Source organism: Tetrao urogallus (assembly GCF_951394365.1).
Source record: "Tetrao urogallus genome assembly, chromosome: 2".
Classification (NCBI taxonomy): domain Eukaryota; kingdom Metazoa; phylum Chordata; class Aves; order Galliformes; family Phasianidae; genus Tetrao; species Tetrao urogallus.
In genome coordinates, this window is record NC_136814.1 from 56,006,282 (window position 1) to 56,029,346 (window position 23,065).

Here is a 23,065-nt window from a genome sequence, read left to right on the forward strand (position 1 = left end):
TGTGAAGGGTTTTTAAAATCTTTTCTTGTATATTTTTCTTTATGATGATGAAGACTTCTGTAAGCCAACGACCAGGACATAATTCTGTTTTCTTTGTGGGGGGGTTAGGTGTCCTTAATAAGTGGAGACCATTCCCATCGTGGATGACTTTGACAGCAAATCTACCCAACCATGTCGTACAGTGCCGGCTTGGTGGATCCTAATGAACTAGCCCAGCGCATAACTTCTAACATCCAGAAGATCACGCAATGCTGTAAGTTGAATTTATGCATGTTTATACAAAACTTCAGTGTCCATGCTCTGTGTTCTGGGTTAGTTTTGCAGGTTCATCCATGGTAATTCGCTCTTTGACCTCACCTGCCCACTTGACAGGTTTGTGGCATACCACGCAGCAGACTGAGTCCTTCAGATGTGTGGTTAAGTGTGATGTGTCTGGGAGAAGTGCAGTATCACGCTGTATTCACAGAATGAATGAACAGTTAGTAAGATGGCTGCTGGGAATAAGCCTATTTTGTCCTGGTCAGTTGTGTGGCACCTTAAGATCGTGGGTTGGAGTGTTTGCTGAGCAAGGATTGCATGAAATATTTGCTGGAGCTTTCATTGCTTATCGGGGTAGAAGCTGTGACCTTGCAGCTCACCCTTGGAAGTACATATTAGATATGTAAATAAGATTATGCAAGTGTTAATATACCTGTGCTTAGATTCATCCCCCCTGATATTTTAGCCACCTAGCTGAGACGTTCAAGTTAGGAGTAAGTTTGGGCAGTTAGGCTTCTCAGTCCTTTTCCCTTCTCTCTGTTTTCCATTATATTTTCATAGGTTTATTTTATATGAACAGCAAATATAAATTGATTTCTCAAATCATGCATAGAATCCTTTTCATTGTAAGGGAGCTGGCCATCAACAGCCAGGCTGGCAGCCTGTGGCAGACACTGAGATGTAAGTTTCTGCTGTTAGGTAAAACCATGAAGTGAGATCAGTATTTGAAACCAGACTATTGTGAACACTGTCACTGAACGTAATTAGTCGTCTTGTGCTCAGTAAGTCTGTAGTCTCATCCTGCCTCTTCCATCTACTTTCTTGCTTCTATTGTGTTTCCTTTCTCCTTGTGATGAGTATGACTTAAAAAGAAAGCTGGCAAGGTGTAGTTAAAAAGTGACATGCTACAATGGTTACCTGCAGTTCATTCCTCCTTTTTGAAATTTAGATGGCTAAGAGAGGAATAGAGAGGTGCTTCTGCCTTTCCAAGACCTGAGTCCAGATATGTTATCTACACTGCTGCGTGGTTTCAAAACCAGATCAGGCTTCAAAAAGTCCACCCACATGATTTTTTAGGAACCATTAGGTGCACAACTGGATTCCACCCTTTCTCTCTTCTAGGCCCTACAGAATTTTAACCACTCTGGGTTCTGTGAGTGTTTCCTGGAGCATGTTTCCTGGATAGACCTCTCTGAGTGATTGGCCTCTTTCTAGTTGTTTTGTTCCCGTGCTCAGGAGCTGTTTGGTTTTTTTTGTTGGAAGATTACAAACCATAGGAACTTCCAGGTCAGATGGGGAGAAGCCTGCAAGCTTAGGGAGCCGCAGAGCTACTACCTGCTAAGTAGGTGTCTGTTACATGCCTTTATGATCTTGTTTAGAGGGGGAGGGAGAGAGAAATTGGAATCTTGACCCTGAATCCACACTCTTGCTTCCAAGCTATTGGCTTCACTTTTGCACTTCTGTACAGAAGTTCTTAGTATTTGTGAGATGTAGCAATGTGTTTGAATTACCTCCATTATTCCAGTGCCTGAAGTTGTGGAGATTCTCTGGTTTTCAGAACGAGATTAATGAGGTAGGAGAGAATTTTGTTTCAGACTACTGGTATGTTATGGGAAGTCCCTTGAAACTAATTCACACTTCTGTTAACATGCAAGCTGAATAGTTCTACGCAGATATAGATGGGATACAGATTAGTTGAAAGGAAGCTGGTTCTTCCAGCTAGAAGCTGTCCCTTTAACTTGTGGAAGAATACAGATTAACTTCCTGAATTAGATTTCATGATACAGAATTTTTAAAGAAAGCAACATTGCTTGGAATTAAAACATTTACTGTTGCACTTTTCAACTTCAAAGCTGAATTATGTAGCCCTTCCAAAAGTAATAAATTTGATTTGGTTCCTTGTGAAGTGGTTTTAAATGCCATATACACAAGGTAAAAAGCATACATGAAATATCAAGCATTTCATAATGCCACCCACATGATGCTGCTGTTATGTTAGTACTCGTGATCCTTACTTCTTTCCTTGTTCTTTAATCCACTGCTATTGGCTAACAAAGCTCTGTGCTGGTTAAGCAGACCAATAATGTAATCACTTACAGAGAGTATTGGTTTTGTTTTGAGCTGTTCGGTGTTAATAGAGAGCACCATTTATATCAGGTAACAGCTGGGATGGCTTAGCACTCTCTTAAAGAATGGATTTTATTTGTCTGTTGATCCAGCCGTGCAGCTGAAGGCATGTTAAGAGTTGTAGATCCATTCTGCCTTCAGCAAACCCCTGGTAAACTGGAACAGTCAGTGCTGTCTGTAATAGGCTGGCAGAGCTTTGGATGGAAGAGAGTGTTGGATAGGTCGTTTTTAAGATCTGAAAGATATAAGGTCTCTTGGAAATTTAAGCCAGGAACGCACATTAGATGTGTTAAGGATCCAAAGTCTAGACTGTCCTATGGGGAATAAAAAAAAAATTCAGCTGTTCTTTAAAAACAAGTATTCTTGTTCTATTTTTCATTTCCAGTAATTCTATAGAGACAAGCAGTTTTAATATTATCTGGTGAGTGGAGCCTACTTTCCCTGGCCTGAAGAAATGCAAACTCATATTTTGCCTGCTGAAGTTACCTACGAGCTGAGATTTTGGGAGCTAGTCTGGGGCATTTCTTCTTTTATTGAAACTGCAACATTGAACTGCTGGGATTGCGAAAATCAAAGCTCTACTTGATATCCAGTGCCGGGTAGCAGTCTTTGAGTCGGAGCTGGGCTTTTAGATCTGTTTATTCCTCATGTTTTCAGAGTTCGTGTGACTTTTCAATGAGCAGCAATATGAAACCTGAGGGGCGTGAACCACTATGCCTAAATGAACTGTAATGTTCTGTGTTGAGCATCAGTGTTGTCAGCTGCACTGGGCATACTCACATGTCAGCATGTTCTGCTGTTTTGATCTTGAATCTGTGTTATCTGGGGAGAGAAACAACTGTGAACAGCTAGGGAAATCTCAGATTTAAAAGAGAAGAACCAACAAGCCTGTAGTGCACTTTGGCACTGCTTAGATAGCTGCTAAATTGCTGTGTTACTAGAGCACAATTTATGGTTCAGGTTTGAAATTTCCTCTGTCTGGAATCTGGTCCTAAGTGAGTATGATTTTCATTCCAGGCCAGTCTTATGTCTGATTAGAAAACTTAGATTACACACCTTGTGTGGGATTTTTGAAATATAAATTTACAGATCATTGAGTTCTGTTCTTAACTTTCTAAATATGAAGAACAGGAACATGGAGAATGGTATATAAAGAATGACACAGTCTATAGAGCTCCAACATGTCTGGATTTTGCAGATAGAGAACCTGTTATCAAGTTATTTTTATCTGTATTTGTCAAAGGAGCAGTAGTCCCAGAACTTGGTTTCATAGGTCACACACTCACTGGTGTTATGGTAGCATAATGAAAGCTGCTATAACTTGTTGCATCCTGAAGGAAGGCATTACTCTCGAATACTTCCTGTTGGTCACTTATTTACTGCATCTAGATAAGCAAGGAAAGAGGAATGCACAGAAATCAGATGAGCTAACAAAAAATATTTTTTTAATGGCAAAGGCCTGTCTCCTTAGAAACTTTTCTGCCAGGCATGTTATTTTTTACCATGCTAGTGAATGCTGTGTAAGATGAGAGCATTAGGTGCACATTGTGATTTTATTTATTGATTTATTTTTGTGTAAGGAGTATGCAGTGAATTGTACAAGAGAAAATCCAGAAAATTGAAAGATTAGAGTAAAATAAGTAAAAAAAAAAAAAAAAAAAAAAAAAAGCCTAATTTAAAAGATTAGAGTGTGTTAATTTCAGACTTCCTGCAAACGCAAAGGGTGAGGGCGAAGAATTATTGGAAATCTGTCAGGTTTCTGTATTTTAAAGAATTAGTACTTTGTGTGTATCAACATGAGGGAAAACAGTTTGTTTGAAAGGTTGTACCCAGCAGGGAACAGAATGGAGGTTGTGTTCATTTAGAAGGATGATTTCACAGCTGTAAGAGTAGGAAATATATGGTTAGGATAATAGGGCCCCCTTCTACTCAGCTGGAAAGATTTGACTTGTGAATCTGTGACAGGAACTCGCCAAGATTACATAGTTCACTGTGTTTTTGTTGTGTTTTTTTTCTTTTTTCCTAACCCTGTGTTCTTCTCAAGTCTTTCTCCTGCGTGGGGGTCATTGCCTTTGTTTCACTTTGCTCCTTATTCTTTTTGTTTGTTTTTGCACGGAGCTACCAAAGACTGTGAAATCCTCTAAGAAGAGCAAGAGTGCAAGCTACATCGATAATTACTGCATCTCCACTGACATCTGAAGCCTGGATTTAGGAGCTGTTGGTTGAGAAGCAGTACAGCAATATGCTGTGGTTTGATAGAGAACACACAACAAAGTCTGGTGTTGATAAATCATGCCCAGTTTTAGTGTTTGAGGGGTCTTCTGGTCTACAAACTGTAATCATGCAGTTACAGAGCGCACTATGACTCATCCGAAGCATTCATATTTCTCCACTGTCCCTCTCTCCATCCCCAGTTTATAAAGGTCATGTGGCAAGCTTTTGCCCAGTGATGTCTGCAAAGTCAGTACAATGTCATAATTTACCCTTGCTTAGTTCTGGCAAGGTCAGTGATAGTGTATTTGACTTGTTTGTGGACACTGAAAGTCAGCCTAGCTGTGCTCTGCAAAGATTATTTTAAAAATATGTTATGATAATTCAGTAGGCAAAATCTGCATATGGCTAGGGAGAGTCTGTCTGGCTTTAACAGAGACTTTCTCATAAGGACCACTGCTTTCTGCCAACTCCTGATTTGCTGTTTCTTAAGGTAGCACAGACATCTATTCATAACGAGTGCGTTCCCTGAAGGTCAGCTTCAACCAGCAGAGATCACTGCTGTGATACTTCTGTCATGTGATACCTCTCCTGTGACAGCAAGTTTGTCCAATTTCTGTTGAATCCCAAGCATTCTGTAAGCTAATATCTTCACTGAATGTTGTTAAAATCAGAGCTGGATTACATCTATCGTATGACTTTTCCTTTCAATTTGTGTAACTATAGAAAATCATAAACATAAGTTGAGCCTTGAGGGATACTAGACTTCTGAGATGTGCCCTCTGTGGTCTGAAACATTCGTGAGAAATACATCTGCTGCCATGTTTATATCTCTAACAGATTTGTGTGATTATTCTTTAGAAGACTAGAGATTGCCAAGTAATGATGGTAGAATGGTAAGGGGGATCACTGAGGTGTTAAAGTCACGCCCTGTATGAAAACAGAATCTATTCTGTTTCTGTTTCAAGTGCGGTTTTGTACAGGTGTGGTTTTAAAGCAAGTAGAGCTTGATGAGACTGTAATAATGGTATTGTTAGAAATGTAAGTAGTAATTATAAAATCACTGTGCAATTGCAAATAGCCTGATGACCAGCGGAGACATATACAGTTGTGTGTGAACAACTGTTTATTTCAGTGGTGGAACATATATACGGTCTCATCCAGACAAGATAATTTTTGCAGAACAACCTCTGTTTGCAGCAGAGATGGGAAGGGATCTGGTCAGAGTTCTGCCAGAATCACTGAAGAGATTGGGTTGGAAGGGACTTCAAAATTCATCTAGTCTGTGGATAGAGATATCCTGCATTAGATTGGATTGCTCAAAGCACCATCCAACCTGGATGTGAACATTTCCAGGAATTCACAATTGTTCTGGACAAAACCTTGTTCCCTGTCTCATCTTATGGTGGAAAAATATTTTTCTTATATCCAACCTGAATCTATTCTCTTCCACTTTAAAATTGCTGTCCCTCATCCTCTACAGGCCCTGGTAAAAAGTCTTTCTCATGAGTCCCCTTTATATACTGACAGTCTGCTGTGTGGTCTCCCCAGAGCCTTTTCTTCTCCTGGCTGAACAAGCCCAGCTCTCTCAGCCTTTCTTTATAGGAGAGGTGCTCCAGATTATCTCTGTGGCCCTCCTCTGGGCCTGCTCCAGCAGTTCCATGTCTTTCTTCTACAGGGATCAACATGTTCCTTCCTGTGTCTAGAGTTAATTTTAAGAGTCTCTCTAAGGTATTTAAAGCACCTCATTCATTCTGTTGGATTATCCTCCCTGTAGTCAGGAAAACAGGATAGTGCATGGCAGTTTGATTATCCAGGAAGCCCTCTATCACATGTTTAAAACTCACATGCAGTATGCTGCTCTCCTGCAAATAAGCCCAGGTCAGTGGTTGACAGCAAGTGTATCCCTGAGTGATAGCTACTTTCTTGTGTTGACCAGTCAATGATGTTGAATGTCTTTGCCTGAATAAGCTTCCTGTGTCACTGGCCTCACCTCATAGCGAACAAAATTTCTTTGATTGGGTGGGTTGGGTTTATGGTGTTTGTGCAGCTATTGTGCTCTAAAGAATCATGCACTGCTTACAGAACAAAAGTTCTTTAGATAAATGTTCTGACTGGGTTTCAGGGAGGTGCCAGGAAGAATTTAGGATGTAAACACAAAGTGGCTTAATGACTTCCCCTCAGCTGAGATGTAACATTTGATCACATGATCAATTATTATGCACTTAACATGCATTTAGTGTCCTCTACATCCACATTAGAAGAACAAGCAGTACTTCAATCCCACTTGACAGCTTCTTTATATGAACCACTAGAGATGGTAGTAAACTAGCGTAAACTAATTACAGTTGAACTGAAAAAATTGAAGGCAGATCCTCAACTCCAGACATTGCTACCTGTATTTCTTTCTGGTTACTTGCAGGCATGATTCCATTAAGAAATGTAAGAAGCTTTAATAAAACCCAATGGAAAAGTGTATGAGACTTAGTTTTCCTGCTTTTTGTACCAATCAAGTCTCCCTTAAGGTACTGTTTTTGGAAATCACAGAATTGTAGGGGTTGGAAGGGACCTCCAGAGATCATCGAGTCCAACCCCCCTGCCAAAGCAGGTTCCCTACACCAGGTTGCACAGGTAGGCATCCATGCAGGTCTTGAATATCTCCAGAGAAGGAGACTCCACGACATCCCTGGGCAGCCTGTTCCAGTGCTCCGTCACCCTCACTGTTCCTCTACAGTGATGTATTGCACTTATTTTTTTTTAATTATCTGAAACCAAATCACCAGGCTCTTAGAAAAAGGCAGTTGGGTACACTCTTGGAGGGGCAGGGTTGCTTTTTATTAGATTGGAACAACTTTGACTGGTGGTATCCTGATTTAGTTGTTCTGGTGAGCTATTACTCTTGTTAAATCAGGGGTAGCAAGGTGTATGTTTAAAATTTTTAGTGAATGTGAACTGTACTGATAGTTTTAAAGAGCTACTTAGGCTTGTACAGAAAACTCTTGATATGCTGATTTTATTGCCACTGTGCTATGTTGTTGCATGTAAGCTTTTATACAGTGTTAGTCCAGGAATGTCTTGTGCAGCTTCAGTCAAAAGCACTGAACCTTATGCAGTGACTGAAACCACGTCTGCCTCTTTTTCATCAAAACACAGTGGTGGATTGGATGACCCCTCATCACTGCAGCAAATAATGATGAGCAGCTGTAGTTGCTGGTGAAACTGTACTCCCTCTTTCTGTGATGAGTCTCAGGTGTTGCTATTGTGCAATACTGAATTCATTGTACTTGCTTGTCCAGCTTGTCTGGTTGTTGTCTTCTTTGTAGTATGGTACCTCCTGTTTGTTGCTTGTTGCTGGTGCTTTTTCCATGCACACCCATGCATTTCCTGTGGAAGTATTTGATAGCAACTCAATGAAATATGGTGATATGATTGTTCTGGCTTGGATTGCACTACAGAAGGAAATTATTGCTCCATGGCTATAATGCCATCTTGTGTGATCTGAATAGAAGAGAGTTCCAGGCTGCAAGGAGGCAATAAGCAGCGCTGAATAAATACTTTTTCCTGAATTTCATACTTCTGTGTTGTGGCCTCTTCTTACGAACGGTTTGGGCTGCGTGTTGATTCACCTCATTCTAAAGCTGTGAAGCTGCAACGAGCTGAAGATGGCCAATCGAAGGCTTTAGGGTTTGTTTTATGAATGTTAAACTGAGTAACATAAAGCTGAAGGGAGATTGATATAGGAAGTTGGCCGATAGTAAGTTGGGAAAGCATCTCTCTTGTAGCTACATTACGGGTCAGTGTTCTGAATCAAGACCATTCTCAGTTTCTCTTTTGTCATGCTAAGAATGAATGTGGTATTTGGACATCTCTGAGCCCTACCAGAGAAGGTGAGTGAACTGCTCCAGTTAGCATGTTAGCATCAACTACTCCAGTTATCATCCAGTATTTCAAGTATGTTGTATGTTTTTATATATGAAATATTGTATACTGCAGATTTGACAGGAGCATGTTTCTTAAATACCCCTACATTTATTTTTCTTTAAAAGTATTTCCACCATAAATCTCACTACTCCTATAACCCTTGTAGAGAAAATTAGGCCCTTTTATATTAGGCATTGCAGGGCTTTTCTGTGCAGTTTTTTTTTTGTTTGTTTGTTTGGTTTTGCTCCCTTTACTTAGTGCATCCACTGCTTGTAAATGGATCCCCTGTTTGGGATAGTAAAAGCAAACACAAGCTGGCTCTTAACTAGTTCTCTCCATAGGTATTCAGGTTAGCTCTTAATTGCTGGCTCATCATTAACCATGTCTGACCTGTTCTCATGCACGTGACTGCTCAGAGAGCAGCCAAATAGCTTTCAACAGCTGATAGTTACATATTATGTGGTACAGATTAGGAATGCTGCAGAAAGAATGAAAGTCGTCTTACCAATATGGTATTGCTTCTTTCTGATACTCTTTCAGAGATGGAACAAGTAAGATTTTTGGCATGAGATGGTAGCTGCCTGAAGAAAACATCTGGATAGAGTAGCTGACAAGGTGCTGCTTCTGTGGGGATGTTGTAAGTTCTGAAAGAACTCTTGGTTGTCATTATACACAAACATCTACTTTGACCTCCACTGCAGAGATGGCCTGATCTGTTAGTGTACCTCTGAGGTCTGAAAAGTATCTGCGCACACACAGTTTGTATACTTCTGCAGCTCTGGAGCAAAGTCCAGCAGCTACTTCTGCGTGCCCGCGGAACCTGAGCTACAGTGTCAGACTTTGCACTGGAAGAGCTTAAAATCACACACAAGATCTGTACAGGCTCTGTTGTGGGATTGGTAACGCCCAGAAGAGCAGGGAGAATCTCTGGCAGCAGTGCTATTCTTGTTTTCATAGTCCCTTGTCATTGCTACAGGGTGTGGGAAGCTGGAAGAATCAGGAAGTGAGGAAGGGAAAACCTTAAGGGATGAGGTCACCTAGGAACCAGTCAAAATTGTCTTCTGATCTTTGACTTCTGGTGATTATCAGTGTATTTATGGCTTTGTGATTTTGGCCTGTGCTTTCAGCTCTCTGGGACACTTGAGTGTCATTGCTGATGAATTATGAGGCATCTAACAAGCAGCCAGATGCATTGATTTGCCAGCCTTAATTCCCTGTGTGAGATAGAAGGCTGGTGAAACAGGGGAGACATAAATGCTGTGATCAGCAGTGAAGAGAATGTAGGGGCCTCTGTCTTACAGAAAATATTCCCGGGTGTCCAGCAGTTTTACTCTCCCCCTTCAGTGCAAAGACTGGCCACTGTGTGCTTCCCAGCTGGTGCTGTGGAGGGAGAGAGCAGAGATGTTTGTAAGTCAGGGAGCTCAGAATGGCATCGATCATGGATTGGAGCAGTTTGCCTTCCTCCAGCTGTTTGAAAATGGGGAAAAGGGACCAACTTCAAACAGAGATTTGTGTTTTCTGCCCGTAAGTCACATGCTCTAATAGGGACATGGTTCGGTGGGCATGATGGGGATGGTTGGTGGTTGGACTTCATGATCTTAGAGGTCTTTTTCAACCTTTATCATTCTGTGAATCCAAGAAACGGGGCTGTCACCACCATGCCCTTCTGTTGGGGAAGGGGAAGGATGTTAACTGTTATCTGAGACGTTTTTGAAGTTAGTTCTTGCTTTAAATCAAATTCTCTTAAGGTCTGTGTGTGTGTCTGAAGGAACAAGACGCTTTACCTTCTTTCAGGTGGTACTGTCTTAAAACCTATTATAAATTGTATTTTTAGCAATACATCTGTGTAAGTTCATGAGTCTGGGTAAATGTCTGCAGTTTAGGTAGTTTCATAGTTTTAAATGAAATCTCTTTGTGAGTAGAAGCAGCAGTAAAGAATCTGCAATAAAAAAAGATCTCTGAATATATAGGAAACACGTTAGCATATTTAAGCCTGTGTATGCAATCACGTGTTTTTATTAATGTGAAGGAGTACAAAGGATGTAGACCTACAGGTGCATACTAAGTATCTAAGTAAGCTGGTATGAAAATACTTTAAATATAGACTTTGTTTCCAAGAGCTTTTCAAGTGTGAGTCAAACCATTTTCACTTCTTCATTTGTAATGAAGTAACTCTGTCTCTAGGTGGCAGTAAGGCATGCTAGCTTTTCTGTCTGCAAAATACATTTCAACAGAGTGCTTGTAGATTGCTTTTTTTTCTCTTTGTAAAAATACTTAAAGAATAAATGAAGACCTTGGCTCTTGAATCAGAGGGGAGAGTTTCTTTGATCAAATAAAACTGAAAGCAAAGTATTCTGAAATTTTGTACGTATGTTAAAACTTAACACTGAATTCAAAAGATAACAACGAAAAGACACATTTTATTTTAAAATGATGCATTACACTGGAGGAAAAAAAAATGGGTTTAATTAACCAAAATATCTATTTATGGCTACTTGTGGCTGCTTGTGCATGTCTGGGCTCAAGCTGCTTCAAGCTTTTAAGCTTCAATGCATAAGCATTGAAGTAGAGGTGGCTGCACAGAGCTTTTTGGCCTTTGCAAGTACCAGACCTCCACCTGGGGAAAAGCTGATGGTATTAGGTTTCAACTGTAGAAAGCATCGAAGAATTTTCACTTAGGTTTTGGTGCTTTTCAACTCGAATAAGGAACAAGCTGCACAAAGCCCATCTTACAGTTCCTGTTTCTCTGACTAATTTTTTAGCAGCTTGTGACTCCTTCAAAACCTTCTGTCTTGAGATACTTGATTTTTGATCTCGTGTAAGACTCAAGGACTAACTTCTTCCATTTTTAAAAATATCTTCATTACATAAATGTGCAAAGAAGTAACTGGCTGCAGCAGTCATCAAGATCACCGCGCTGTGTGAAGCAGTGTAGAAGATCTAATATCTGTTTCACTGGAGACTTCATATCATAGAGTCATATAATCATGGAGCTTGGAAAAGACCACTAAAATGATCTAGACCAACCACCAATCCATCACCACCATGTCCACTAAACTGTGTGTCTGAATGCCACATCTGCCCTTTTCTTGAACACCTCCAGAAAGCCTGTTCTTTTTATGAGAGGATATTTTTCCTAACATCCAACCTGAACGTCCCCTGGCACAACTTAAGGCTGTTACTTCTTGATACAAATAGTAGAGTTTGATTAGTAAAAATGTTCTAAGGAATTCTAGTTTTATCAGCGTGCTGAGTAGTTGCATTTTGTAACTGAAATTCTTTCTGTTGCAGATCTCTTCCATGGTATCTATTCTTTGTGGTTTTTGCCATTATTAAACAATGACTTCTACTGTAATTTTAACTGAATTTGGAAGAATGGATAGTATGCCAGTGTAGTAAGAATCCTGCATATTATTATACTGTTATGTTTTCTACATCTGAGTGTTGTACCAGTCTGCCTAGGAAGCACCACAGAGCACCATGTACAAGGAAGACCAGTTGGCTCCTACCTGAAGCTGAGCAGAAATAAATTATTTTGTGTACATATTATTTATTTTTAAAAGATGTGAGACTGTTGAGCCAAGATGGAGCACACAGAGAATTTTAGTTTTGTAGTGTGATTAAGTGCATGTCATGAAGTATGTGTCCACTTTTCCCCTTGCTTTCTCATGTGACAGCCAATTTAGTAACCCAAATGTGCAGCTGAAGCGTTGCTTTTTGCATTTCAAAATTATTTTATGAAATACTTTTACAACCCTGAAGTGGTTTGTTTTTCTGTTTTTAAAAAAGGATGTACATATTGACAACAAGGATCTCATAATTAAAATTTAAATCTAGATAACCTGATTTTTGATGTTTTAATGTATGGCAAGCCAGTGAATGCTTTGTTGTTGCCTCGTTTCTTAAATATTTTTGTGTAGTAGTGTCATATCAGGCCTTCATATGGCTTTTCAAAATAGCATGCAGAAAATACGATTAAACCAGAAAATAATTGTGCTTCTAATTTACAGTATTATAATAGAAAGGCCTAATTTATACTTACTACATTAAAATGCTAGCCTTTAAATTGTCTGTTTCTGCTTAGATACTTGAATATATTCTCATGCTTTGTGAGAAATCCTGGGCTTTGTCTTTGAGTTGGCAAAATCATTTACAAATTGTTCTGGAATCTCTTAGTGAAATCTTTTCAGGAGATTTAAAAAAAAAAAAAAAAAAAGTGTTCAATATCATTCTGTCAACTGTTTTTGTTTTAGAATTGTCAAGCAAAAGAACATGAACTTATATTGGAAATGTCTGTGCACCATTAAATTTTCTCTTCCTCTTCACAAACAGCTGCCGAAATACAGAGAATACTAAATCAGCTTGGAACACCACAAGACACACATGAGTTGAGGCAACAGCTGTGAGTATTTCACATGAAAATAATTTCATTCCATTGCAGACAGTTTCCAGGAAGATGATTAGATGTGGGTTGTTTTTGTTTTTGTTTTTTCCTTAGGCAAGGTGCTTGTCTTCACTGAGAAAGGCAGGTATAGGGAAATGTTTGAAATTTGCATGTCGAGGAGCCTTTTTTTATTCTTAATTAATTTTGAATACTCTTAGTGCACAAGTCAGGTGGCATGCACACATACATTGCCTACAGTATCAATATGTGTACAGAACTTATTCTGTATGTCAGCAAAGGGAAAGCAAGAGGACCAAAAAGCAACATTGCTGTTTAAATAACAAACACTACTTCAACCCTTCACCCCATTCTCCAGTCAGCTCTTCAAATCTGACTGTATCAGTTTCACAAAATAATGTATTGGATGTATTGAGTCTTTTTTTTTTTTTTTTTTTTTTTTTGTGAGATACAGTACCTGAGAAGAAAGTGGAATCTTTTTAATAATGAAAGCTACAGTAAGCAATGATATTGTGGAGCAGATTACAAAAAAAAAAAAAAAAGCAAAATGAAATAAGATTTAAACACGGATGCTGTGCTTTGTTGTTCCATCTCCTGAAGATGGACTTTCATGAACATGTCAGTCAGCATCTCTCCACTCCTCAGCACAGTCTGATGAACCAGTATGACTTTTTTTTTTTTTTTAAATCACCCTCCTTTACCACATAAAACTCAGCAGCATAAATGCAAGTAAACTTTGTGTTGTGTTAACCCTATGGGTGAGAAAGTTGTCAGTCTTCACTGTGGCTAATGCTGCACACAGTAGGAGTAATATGAAAATGAGTAGTAGGAGGAAATAAGTATTGAGCCAAAGGCATTGTATTCATCTTGTGTGAACAGCCAGCTTGCTTCATAATAACCTGAGCTTGAGGATCATAACAATAGCCAGGTATGATCCACATCCAGGTGGATGTCATGCTAGAGATGGAATAGATCAAGATCAACGTAGGTGAGTTACGCAGTAGCAGGCAAGAACTAAGCATGAATTCAAAACTAAAAAGGCTAGAAACTTGTGAATTCTAGTCCATTTATGAAGGTGCTAATGTGATAAATTTCCTTAAGGTTTTCAGCCGTGATCTTTCCACTGGTCTGAACGTTTTGCCCTTCCTTTTGTGTTTGAAGTTGTCTGGGAGAGTTATTTGATTACTTTCAACTATTTATGTTGATTGCTTGCTAATTGCTTTCCAGCCTGTGAAAACAGGTTAAAAAAAAAAAAAAAAAAAAAAAAAAATTGAGTTTCTCCAGGGAAAGAAAATGAAAGTCATAATGGAAGTGTGTGGTAATAGCAGAAGTGAAAAGAAACATAAAGTGCAAATAGAAGTGCTGCTGAGCACAAGTATTTTTAAAGCACAATTTAAGTTATTAAGTTTTTAAGCAATTAATTAAACTTTCCTGGTAAGTTCACAGTTGTTGTATCATGGGAGAATATAAATTTCTTTGGATAAGCTTCCCTGTGACTATCAGGAATTGGCCTATCACGGATTATGTTCATGGTATTATTTTTGGGCCCAATGTTCTTCAATACAGGAGGAAGCTTGGTCCCTTATACAGTTATTCTGAACTCCTTAACAAAATAAGAGTGTTTTTTTTCCAATTATTGATAGCCTGAAAAAGATGATGGAAAGGCATCTTTATTTATTCACAGTAATTGGGACCTTGTTGCTGTGCTTTAGGGAAACAATTACAGTATCTCAAAAAGAAAAAAGTGGAAAAGGTGAGTAGTTGTGCTGTCACACTGAGAAACATTCCTTTAGTGTCCATGTCATCTGGAATCCATGGTGATCTGTTGTCGTGTTTTTGCAGTGAAGAACAGTAGAAGGATGGCATCGTACACTTCAGTGAGTGTTTAATACCACTGTGTTTCTGGAACTGGTGAAACTTCAACAAAATTAGCCAGCAGTCTCTAATGAAGGTTTGCATTTGCTTTTAGGCAACAGAAGCAGCAGTACACAAACCAGCTTGCCAAAGAAACTGACAAATACATTAAAGAGTTTGGATCTTTGCCTGCAACGAGTGAACAGGTATAAAACCAAAGAACATGGCTTGTTTGACTATCATATTGGCTCATGTAGAGTATTTGAGTGACTTAGTTCTGCATGCCTATTTTTTATACTCTACATCAGGCTTTGTAAGCACTGTTTGGTCAGTCAGGACATTTGCATGGCAGGAACAATTACTACACAAGTATATTTTGCTCCAGACTTGTTTCAAAGATGTTTTTAAATATCAGGATGGAGTTTGACTGAGAAGGCAGGACTCAAAACAGTACATTGTGCCTGTGATCTCAGCTATGGCACTCAGTAATCTGTAGCAGTGTTGCTGCTGAGTTTGACTCACCAGGCACTCAGTTCTTCCATGGCCAGGAGTTATTGCCTGCCTTAACCATGTGGCAGATGACCAAATCTGTTTGCACACTGTCCAAGTAATTTGTGCAGAATAGGTCTGATCTGCATAACTCAGATCAGCATATATGCTATATCTTGTCCGCAAGCTTTTCTTTTCTTAAGAGGAATGGACAGGAGCTGTTACTGAAACAATTTGTGCAGTCTCTGAGCTGCTTCTTTCCCAGATTTGTGTGAAATACATGCAGGAGTTTACATGCAAAGTAGCTGTTGTCATTAGCTTGTTCTCAACTTCCATCCTTTGATTTCTTGTAGTAATGAAATCCATGACTTAAATAAGGAAAGAGCAATAGGACCCCAGAAAATATGAATGCAGCCTATTGCCGCTTGGACGATTCGTCTGATCTGTGACTTGTTAGGAAAGAGCACTTAGGAAAGTGAATTGTCCTGAAACACTCATTTCAAATGGCAGGCTGTGTTCCACGTGAGCTCTGCCTGCTAAGTTGTGAACTTCTAATAGAGTTAGAACTTGGTCTTAGTACATAACCTCTGGTTGAGGCAAAGATGTTTTCTATTCTTTGCCTTGTTGCTGACAAGTTGGCAGTGGGATATTTTGCTGTTTAATTCTAATCCTTTTATCATGAGTATTTTCATCAAAGACAACACTCAATGAAATACACAGACATTGGGTTGATGAATGCCAAGTTATGGCCTCTTGGAAATTTGGAAGACAGAGTTGGTATAATGGATATATTTAGGGAAATAAAATTGAGGCTTTCTGGTGTACCTGATATTGCCGTTTCTTCCTTGGCATCTTCCTCAAAAAAAAAGAAAAAAAGACTTGAAAGATAGAGTAGCTATTTCTCTAACAGTTTCTAAGGATTTGGAAGGGGTGTGCTCCCATTTCTGGTTGCAGTTCAATTTGCATTTCCAGTGTTTATGTAAAATACATGTGGAGAGCTTTTTCCCTGCTCGTTTCTTGTTTTTCAGCGCTATTCCCCTCATTCATTCTTCTTTGCTTATTTTAGAATTTGCAATATCAAGATGTTTCACACTTAACCACAGACTAAATTTATTAATCAGGTTCCCCTGTATCAGTGCGTGGTGCCTTGTATATTCAGCTGTTAAATGAACTAAATACATTGGTTTCCTCTTTAAATCTCTAAAATTGTGGCAGAGTTGTGTAATCCCAGGGGAAAGGGTAGGTTTGTCCACGCAAGTGGTTTTGTAGACTGTATTTAGGGAAGAAAAAAAAAAAAAAAAGAGTACACCTGAGTATTGAGTAGTCTGGAAATGACGAGTCTTGAAAAGCCTGATCTCATTTGGCTTGGTAAAACTTCTTCTCCCATAGCGTCAAAAGAAAATACAGAAAGATCGTCTTGTAGGGGAGTTCACCACAGCGCTCACAAATTTTCAGAGGCTGCAAAGGCAAGCTGCTGAGAAAGAAAAAGACTTTGTAGCCAGAGTAAGAGCCAGCTCAAGGATATCTGTAAGTACTGCAAAATGTGCTATTATACTCTGTTTACGGTGTGGTGGTGGTAGTGGTTTCAAACATGCCTCTGTAATGCTTTTTACAAGAGCTTATATCTCAGTCCAAATGTTGCAGAATGTGTAAAAATATGATTATGAGCATAATGGCTTTCTTTGCTTACTTCCATGCAGCTGAATTTAACGGTTCATTTTATTGTTAAAGCTGAATTATGTTGTAATGAAAACTCCTGAAAGCTGTTTTTTTGTTGGTTTTTTTTTCCCCCCTTGGTCACATGAAGGCACAGAATATGCCTGAGTTTGTACTGTAGTCTTACAGAAGCAGTTTTTAGTGATCTTGAAATTCTTTTTCTGGGCGTTTAGAAATGAGGACTTTTTCTACCAGGAAGAATCCCTTGCCAGGTATCTATGCAGTATTGATGTGGAGAAGCGCTGAGGAGGCTGAGATGTTAGCGTGTCAATTTTGCCTTTTTAGTCTGTGCCAAGTACATGTCAGTGTACTTGTAAATTTCAACAGGTATTTAGTGAGCTGAATGTTTTTGTGTGTATTTCAACTTTATGCATGCAAAAGCAAAATCAAGGAACAAACATGTTAAGTCATGTTTCAGTTTCAAGTTGACTTCTTTATAAGCCTTGTAATATTTACTCATTATAGAAATGCTGACAGTGCTCTTTTCTGGTCCATAATATTTTTACCTTTTTTTTTTTTTTTTTCCATACACTGATCACATAGGGTGGTGCTCCTGAAGACAGCTACAAAGAAGGAACACTCGTCTCCTGGGACAGGTAGGCTGAATTTCTTATTAAAGCTTAACCTAGTTCAGAATTTAAAAAACCAAACTGCTTACAGAGAAGAGTTGCTGTTTTTTTGTCAGCTTTCCTCCATAGTGAAATAGTGAAAAAGAGCCTTTTTAGTGAGATAGATGGGATGAAAATCAAGCATTTCACATTGTCTCCCTCTTTTTTTTTTTTTTTTTTTTTTTTTTTTTTTTTTTTCCTACACCTCAATCATCTTCTTAAGCTGACCCAAGTCCATATCTGGGCTGTGGGACACCCAAACTTAGGTAAGCATAGTCCAACCTGTGTATAGTGTGAGATGGTTAAGCTGTGATTGATCCATTGTTTACTGGGATCTCCTGTTATTTACACTCTTACAAAAACTGCATCTCAGTCTCAGATTCTGTTGATATTGGTTAGCCTATCTTTGCCTGTTTGAACTCTGCACTTCATAATTCAGATGAAACTTTGTCCTTACATACTTGGAATTTCCAAACAGCTTGCTCAATGCTGTGTACAGATTGCTATAGCAGCAGCTTCCTGTATCAAAGATAGCATTGTTAGGTCTTCTCTCTTGGCTAGGCATGCAGGGCTAAAAATGTGTGCTTTGTTAACTGGTAAACTTTGTGCCATACGTGTTTGGCTGTCATCTTATTCTTCATATTCTAATTTATTCTTTATGGTAACTGTTCAATTCTGGCTTTGGTTGGTTTTCTTTGACAGTCAACCTCAATCACAAGTGCAAGATGAAGAAATTACAGAGGATGATCTCCGTCTTATTGAGGAGAGGGAATCTTCCATTAGGCAGCTTGAGGTAGGCATAAACAGTTACACAGCAGATTTCAGAATATGCTCTTAATGCTGCCAAAGAAAAAAACTGTTTTATATTAGCATAAATCCTGGGGGCCTAGGAATTGTTTGTGGATAGTTTTTTTTTCTACTCTACAAATACTGTCTTTACGTGATATATGTTAAATGTACATCAGAAATCTAATGTGTGAAAGCCATGTTTTGATGTGTTTAATCTCAGATGATTTCATTGAGGAACAAGAAAATATTCTGAGGAAAATGTTACCAATTATTTGTTTTTTATTTTTTCAAAAATAAATTGAACCAAGGCTGTACCTTCCTACCCAGCTATTCCCAATCATTCAGCTTCTTAATTTTGTAAGAGTATTTTCTTCTTTTTTTTTTTTCTGAATACTTCTTTCAGAAATAGAGATGCACTATTTTATTCAAACTTCTGTAATTAAGGGTTCGTCAAAAAATTAAAAGCATTTAGCACTGAGTTGTGAATATACCAATGTCATGTGATAAAATACTGACATCAGGAGACTTCTATGAAGACACAGTGAGCTTTTCCAGCCAACCTGGAATCCACATCTCTGCCATCAACAACAAAGATGCTGTTGTGATAATTTCTCCCTTGCCATCCATACGTTGCACGTACAATGAACTAAGTATTTATCAGTTATTAGTTGAGATCATACATGCAGTGGCAATGTGATATGTATAACTTCATTGCAGCCAAACAGTAGTAGGGTAGTGTGATCCTGATTCAGTGACTTGGCTTTATATTATAAATGCCACCTCTGTAAATTTTGTGGCCTTTGTGTGTTCAGTGTGTTTCCTAAAACTAGTGCAAAACACTCTGTACATGAACTTTTATTCATTTTGTTTAAATTGGTATTTATTAAGCTAAGTTGGCACGAACCTGCGCTGTCACTTAAACTGAGACAAGCTTGTGTGTAGAAGAGCCTTCAGCAGTGATGGATCCTGTTTTTGAAGCGATGCAAGTTTGTGCCTCGTGCACAGCCATCTTCAGTTAGTTCAATTTTAATAAACTTTGTCTCAAAGTACAAAAAAGTCTTCCAGATTAATATTAAAAGTTCTCTTTTTCTTGTAGGGTGAAGAGTGTATATTCAGCAGGAAAATGAGTAGTATTTTTAGATGCATTTACAGATACCTTGTTATGCTCTGTCAAATAACGTTATGATTGTTTCCTTGCAGTCTGATATTATGGACATCAATGAAATTTTTAAAGACTTAGGAATGATGATTCATGAGCAAGGCGATGTAATAGGTAAGCCCAACTCAAACAGTATCTGAAAAGTTACATCATGTAGGGAGCAGTGGTTTTGCTGGAAAAATTCCTCTAGTGAGAATGTTAATGCTAAAGCAAATCAAGTGCAACTTAATATGGGTAGATTGAGGTAGCTGCGGTTCCATGAAGATAATTTTAGAAGTATAGTTTAAATGTATGTTTAATTATGTCCTTTTAAGGTACATAAAATATGTGACAGCAGTTTTTGGAATTGTGTGTTCATATTCTATTTCTGCCTCTTGGGGTGTTTTGATCTGTTTCCTCTGATCTCGTAGATCTTAGTTGTTGTTTTTGTTAATCTGAGCAAAGGGTAGGCAGTAGCAAGTTGAATGGCAGAAGACTACTAAGAGAAAGTTTCTATTCTGGTCAGTTTCTAAGGCTCATCCCTGCTGAGAGCAAGAGGGATTTTTGCTGACATGAACTTCACCTGAGCATTTCAGAAATGAACTCAAGTATAGGAAAGGTCAGCTTCCATAACGCATGGTATGGAACTTTGGGTGTGAATGAAAAAAATCAACATTTTGAGGGGACAGGTGGCACACTTGCTCTCAAGTGTATTTCAGTATTTCAAATGTTTAGTTGGCTTATGACTAACCAAAGCTCGAAATCTTTCCTCTTAAAATACAGATAGCATAGAAGCTAACGTGGAAAATGCTGATGTACATGTGCAACAAGCAAACCAGCAGTTGGCAAGAGCAGCAAGCTACCAGGTAATGTCAATGTCTGCTGCCAGTTGTGTCTAAGTGTCCTTTTTCAGTAGTCCTGATTTAATATAGCAGTTCAGAATTTGGCTTTTTTTCAGATCTTGAGGACTCTCTTGAAAGTGTTTCCTAGATTTGGATGGGTCACCTTGGGGGGGGAAGGGAGAGCAAGTTCTGAAAGCTTTGTGTTTCATGTAGGTTGTCTCAGATCACCTTGAATTTTACTGTTACCTAGGACTAAACGGAGTTCTTTTAACAGCTCAAGAAGGAAAGATAAAGTGTGAGTCTTTAAAGATCACTAGAAGAGGATGGAGGTCTTTGGAAGGTGCTGTACCAGCATCAATTTTTACTGTACAAAATCATCTCAAAACTGAGCATGTCTAGCTTCTGTTAATTGCCGCCATGGTGCAAAAAATGCATTTCAAACTCTCAAACTTTTTGATGAAAAGTCCCTTTGAAAAGACCTTTTAATGCCACTTCTTTCTAATTTTTTGGCACTTGTTATAAATAATCTTATAAGTAATAAGTCTTCCCTCTTTAGTAAAAATTAGTCTGTAGATTAAAAAAAAAAAATAAAAAAATTAATCCTCTTATGTGTATTAACAGTAACCAGGTTGGTAAACCAATGACAAAATGTCTGAAGGATTACTTGCTGATTTCAGAAGTGGGAGGGAAAAAACACGTGGACGTGTCCTCAAACTGTATGCTAAGTGGCAGTAATTGGCACAACCTACCATTAAGTATGACTGATGGCTATTTTGATACTGACGAAATTCAGGAAGAAAAAAAAATAGCAGCAGTCAAAATTTTCTTTGGAAGGTGTCAGTTTTGGGGTTGAAATTTAACATGGAAACCTTTGTGCTGATTCATCTTGAAGAGGAAGGGTTGGGTAACTTCAAGGTTATCAAGTTTTTGATGAGCTCCTGTTTCATATATATCACAGCAGAGACTGAATACTCAGCTGAGTTTGCTTGTGTTAGGAAGGACTGTGTAGTTGGATTGATTTGAAGTTGCCATTGCTTGAAAGCTCAGCTTTGTTCTGTGTACTTGAAAAAGCATTTAATATATCTGTGCTCTGACCCGCTTAGGGAGCTGGTACTAGCTCACATCCTAGTGAGAACTAGGTTTGGTTAGTGCTCTCACAACTCCTTTTTGTGGAGGTATGCACTATCCCTTTGCCTTGTGGAATGTGTTTGTGGAGCAGAGCTGTTGGGGTCAAAGCTAGGCTTGGCTGCTCTGTTTCTTTCCCCCATTATTGCCACTGCTTTATGCTTGTAGAAATGATCATCGGGTGTATAAGGAAATGAGATGCCTATGTCTTTATTCCATTACCTTGCCTAAGTAATGTTAGATAGAAAGTGTTTGACTGTAATGTGGTGTTGGTAAAAGGTGCTCCAGGATGAAAAAAGAAGAAACCAGGAGTATTAAGAGTTGTAGGGAAACAATCTGATAGAATTGAGACAATCTGGCAGCAAGAAGGAGACCCTAATAAAAAGTTGAGTGCTAGCAAGCAAAGTGATTAAACAGCTAAGGGGCAGAAATCTCAGCTTGAAAATGGGAGAAGTGAGTCAGCAAAACTAGCAGCAGAGAATATGTAAGACTAGCAGCAGAGAATATCTAAGAAAGAAGCTTGATGGTCTGCATGGTATTGGGCAGAGACCAGATTGCCCCAGTGAGGAACTGGCACAGATGTAGTCCCACAGGACAAGCAACATAAGCAGTGATATAGATCTTTGCTAAAAGGAGAGCAGAGCTTTGCAGAACTCTGGAGCTGTAAACTAGATTCCCAAGATTTGCGTGTAATTATTCTTTGGCTATTAGCAAAAGCCTGCAAAACCACTAGTAGAGTGTGTTATTTCCTTTCTTTCTGCTTGAGATAAAGGATGAGAATCTGTTCCTAGTTGTGGTTGCTCTGGTATTTCAAGTTACAAACCTCTGTGGGAGATCTGAAAGTTTTGGACACGATCTTAACTTACAGTGTATTATAATGACATCTTAGAACTTACGTCTTTTAATCTTGTGTTTTGTTTTTCTTTAAGAGCAATTTGGATGTAATAAACATCACAAAAACAACTTTAAAGTAACTGTGAGTTGATGCAAAGTCCATCTTGCAGAAGTCTAAAAATGAGTACTTTGGGACTTCTGTATATACATTTACACTTTTTAATTTTTTTTTCAGAGAAGGTCATTTCTACCTCCTGTTCTGTGCAGATTGATTTTTCCTATGTACAAGGCCATCTGCTTTCAAATATTTTCTTTCCCTAGTGTTTTATTCAAATACATTCATTATGTTGCTGCATTCTTTTTCATTAGTTTGTTATTTGAGCCAGGAAACGCTACTAAAATCCTTTTGTTGATTAATACAGCAAGAAAATTAAGTCATGGATGATTCTTTCCGTGAATAACTTTATATGACTTGTTTGCAAGGACATTATTTAGATTTCACAAGCAGTAGGGTCATAAAAACATTGGAGTTGTTTTTTGATCTTGTGATGCAGTTTTCAATCAGCTTTTTTTTTTCCTTTCTTACAGCAAAGATCCCGAAAGAAGATGTGCATCCTCATTGGTATACTTGCTATTGGAGCACTGATTCTTGGAATCATCCTATGGTTTTTTCTAAAATAAGTCTCTAGAGAAAGCTTTGCAATTGATATTTAAATTATGAAACAAAACTTCTACGGTAATGGTTTGCTCA

At 38.5% G+C, this 23,065-nt stretch overlaps 1 protein-coding gene across 1 annotated transcript; it reads left to right on the top strand.

Moving 5' to 3' along the window:
• Positions 1-171: 171 nt before the first annotated feature.
• Positions 172-23,003, top strand: STX7 (syntaxin 7; the record flags this gene model as incomplete). The annotated part of the gene is made up of 9 exons (XM_079532852.1): positions 172-253; positions 12,850-12,919; positions 14,889-14,979; positions 16,652-16,789; positions 17,522-17,574; positions 18,289-18,379; positions 19,576-19,648; positions 20,297-20,379; positions 22,908-23,003. The coding sequence occupies 9 exons, from the start codon at positions 172-174 to the stop codon at positions 23,001-23,003; spliced, it is 777 nt and encodes a 258-aa protein (XP_079388978.1).
• Between the last annotated feature and the right edge of the window lie 62 nt (positions 23,004-23,065).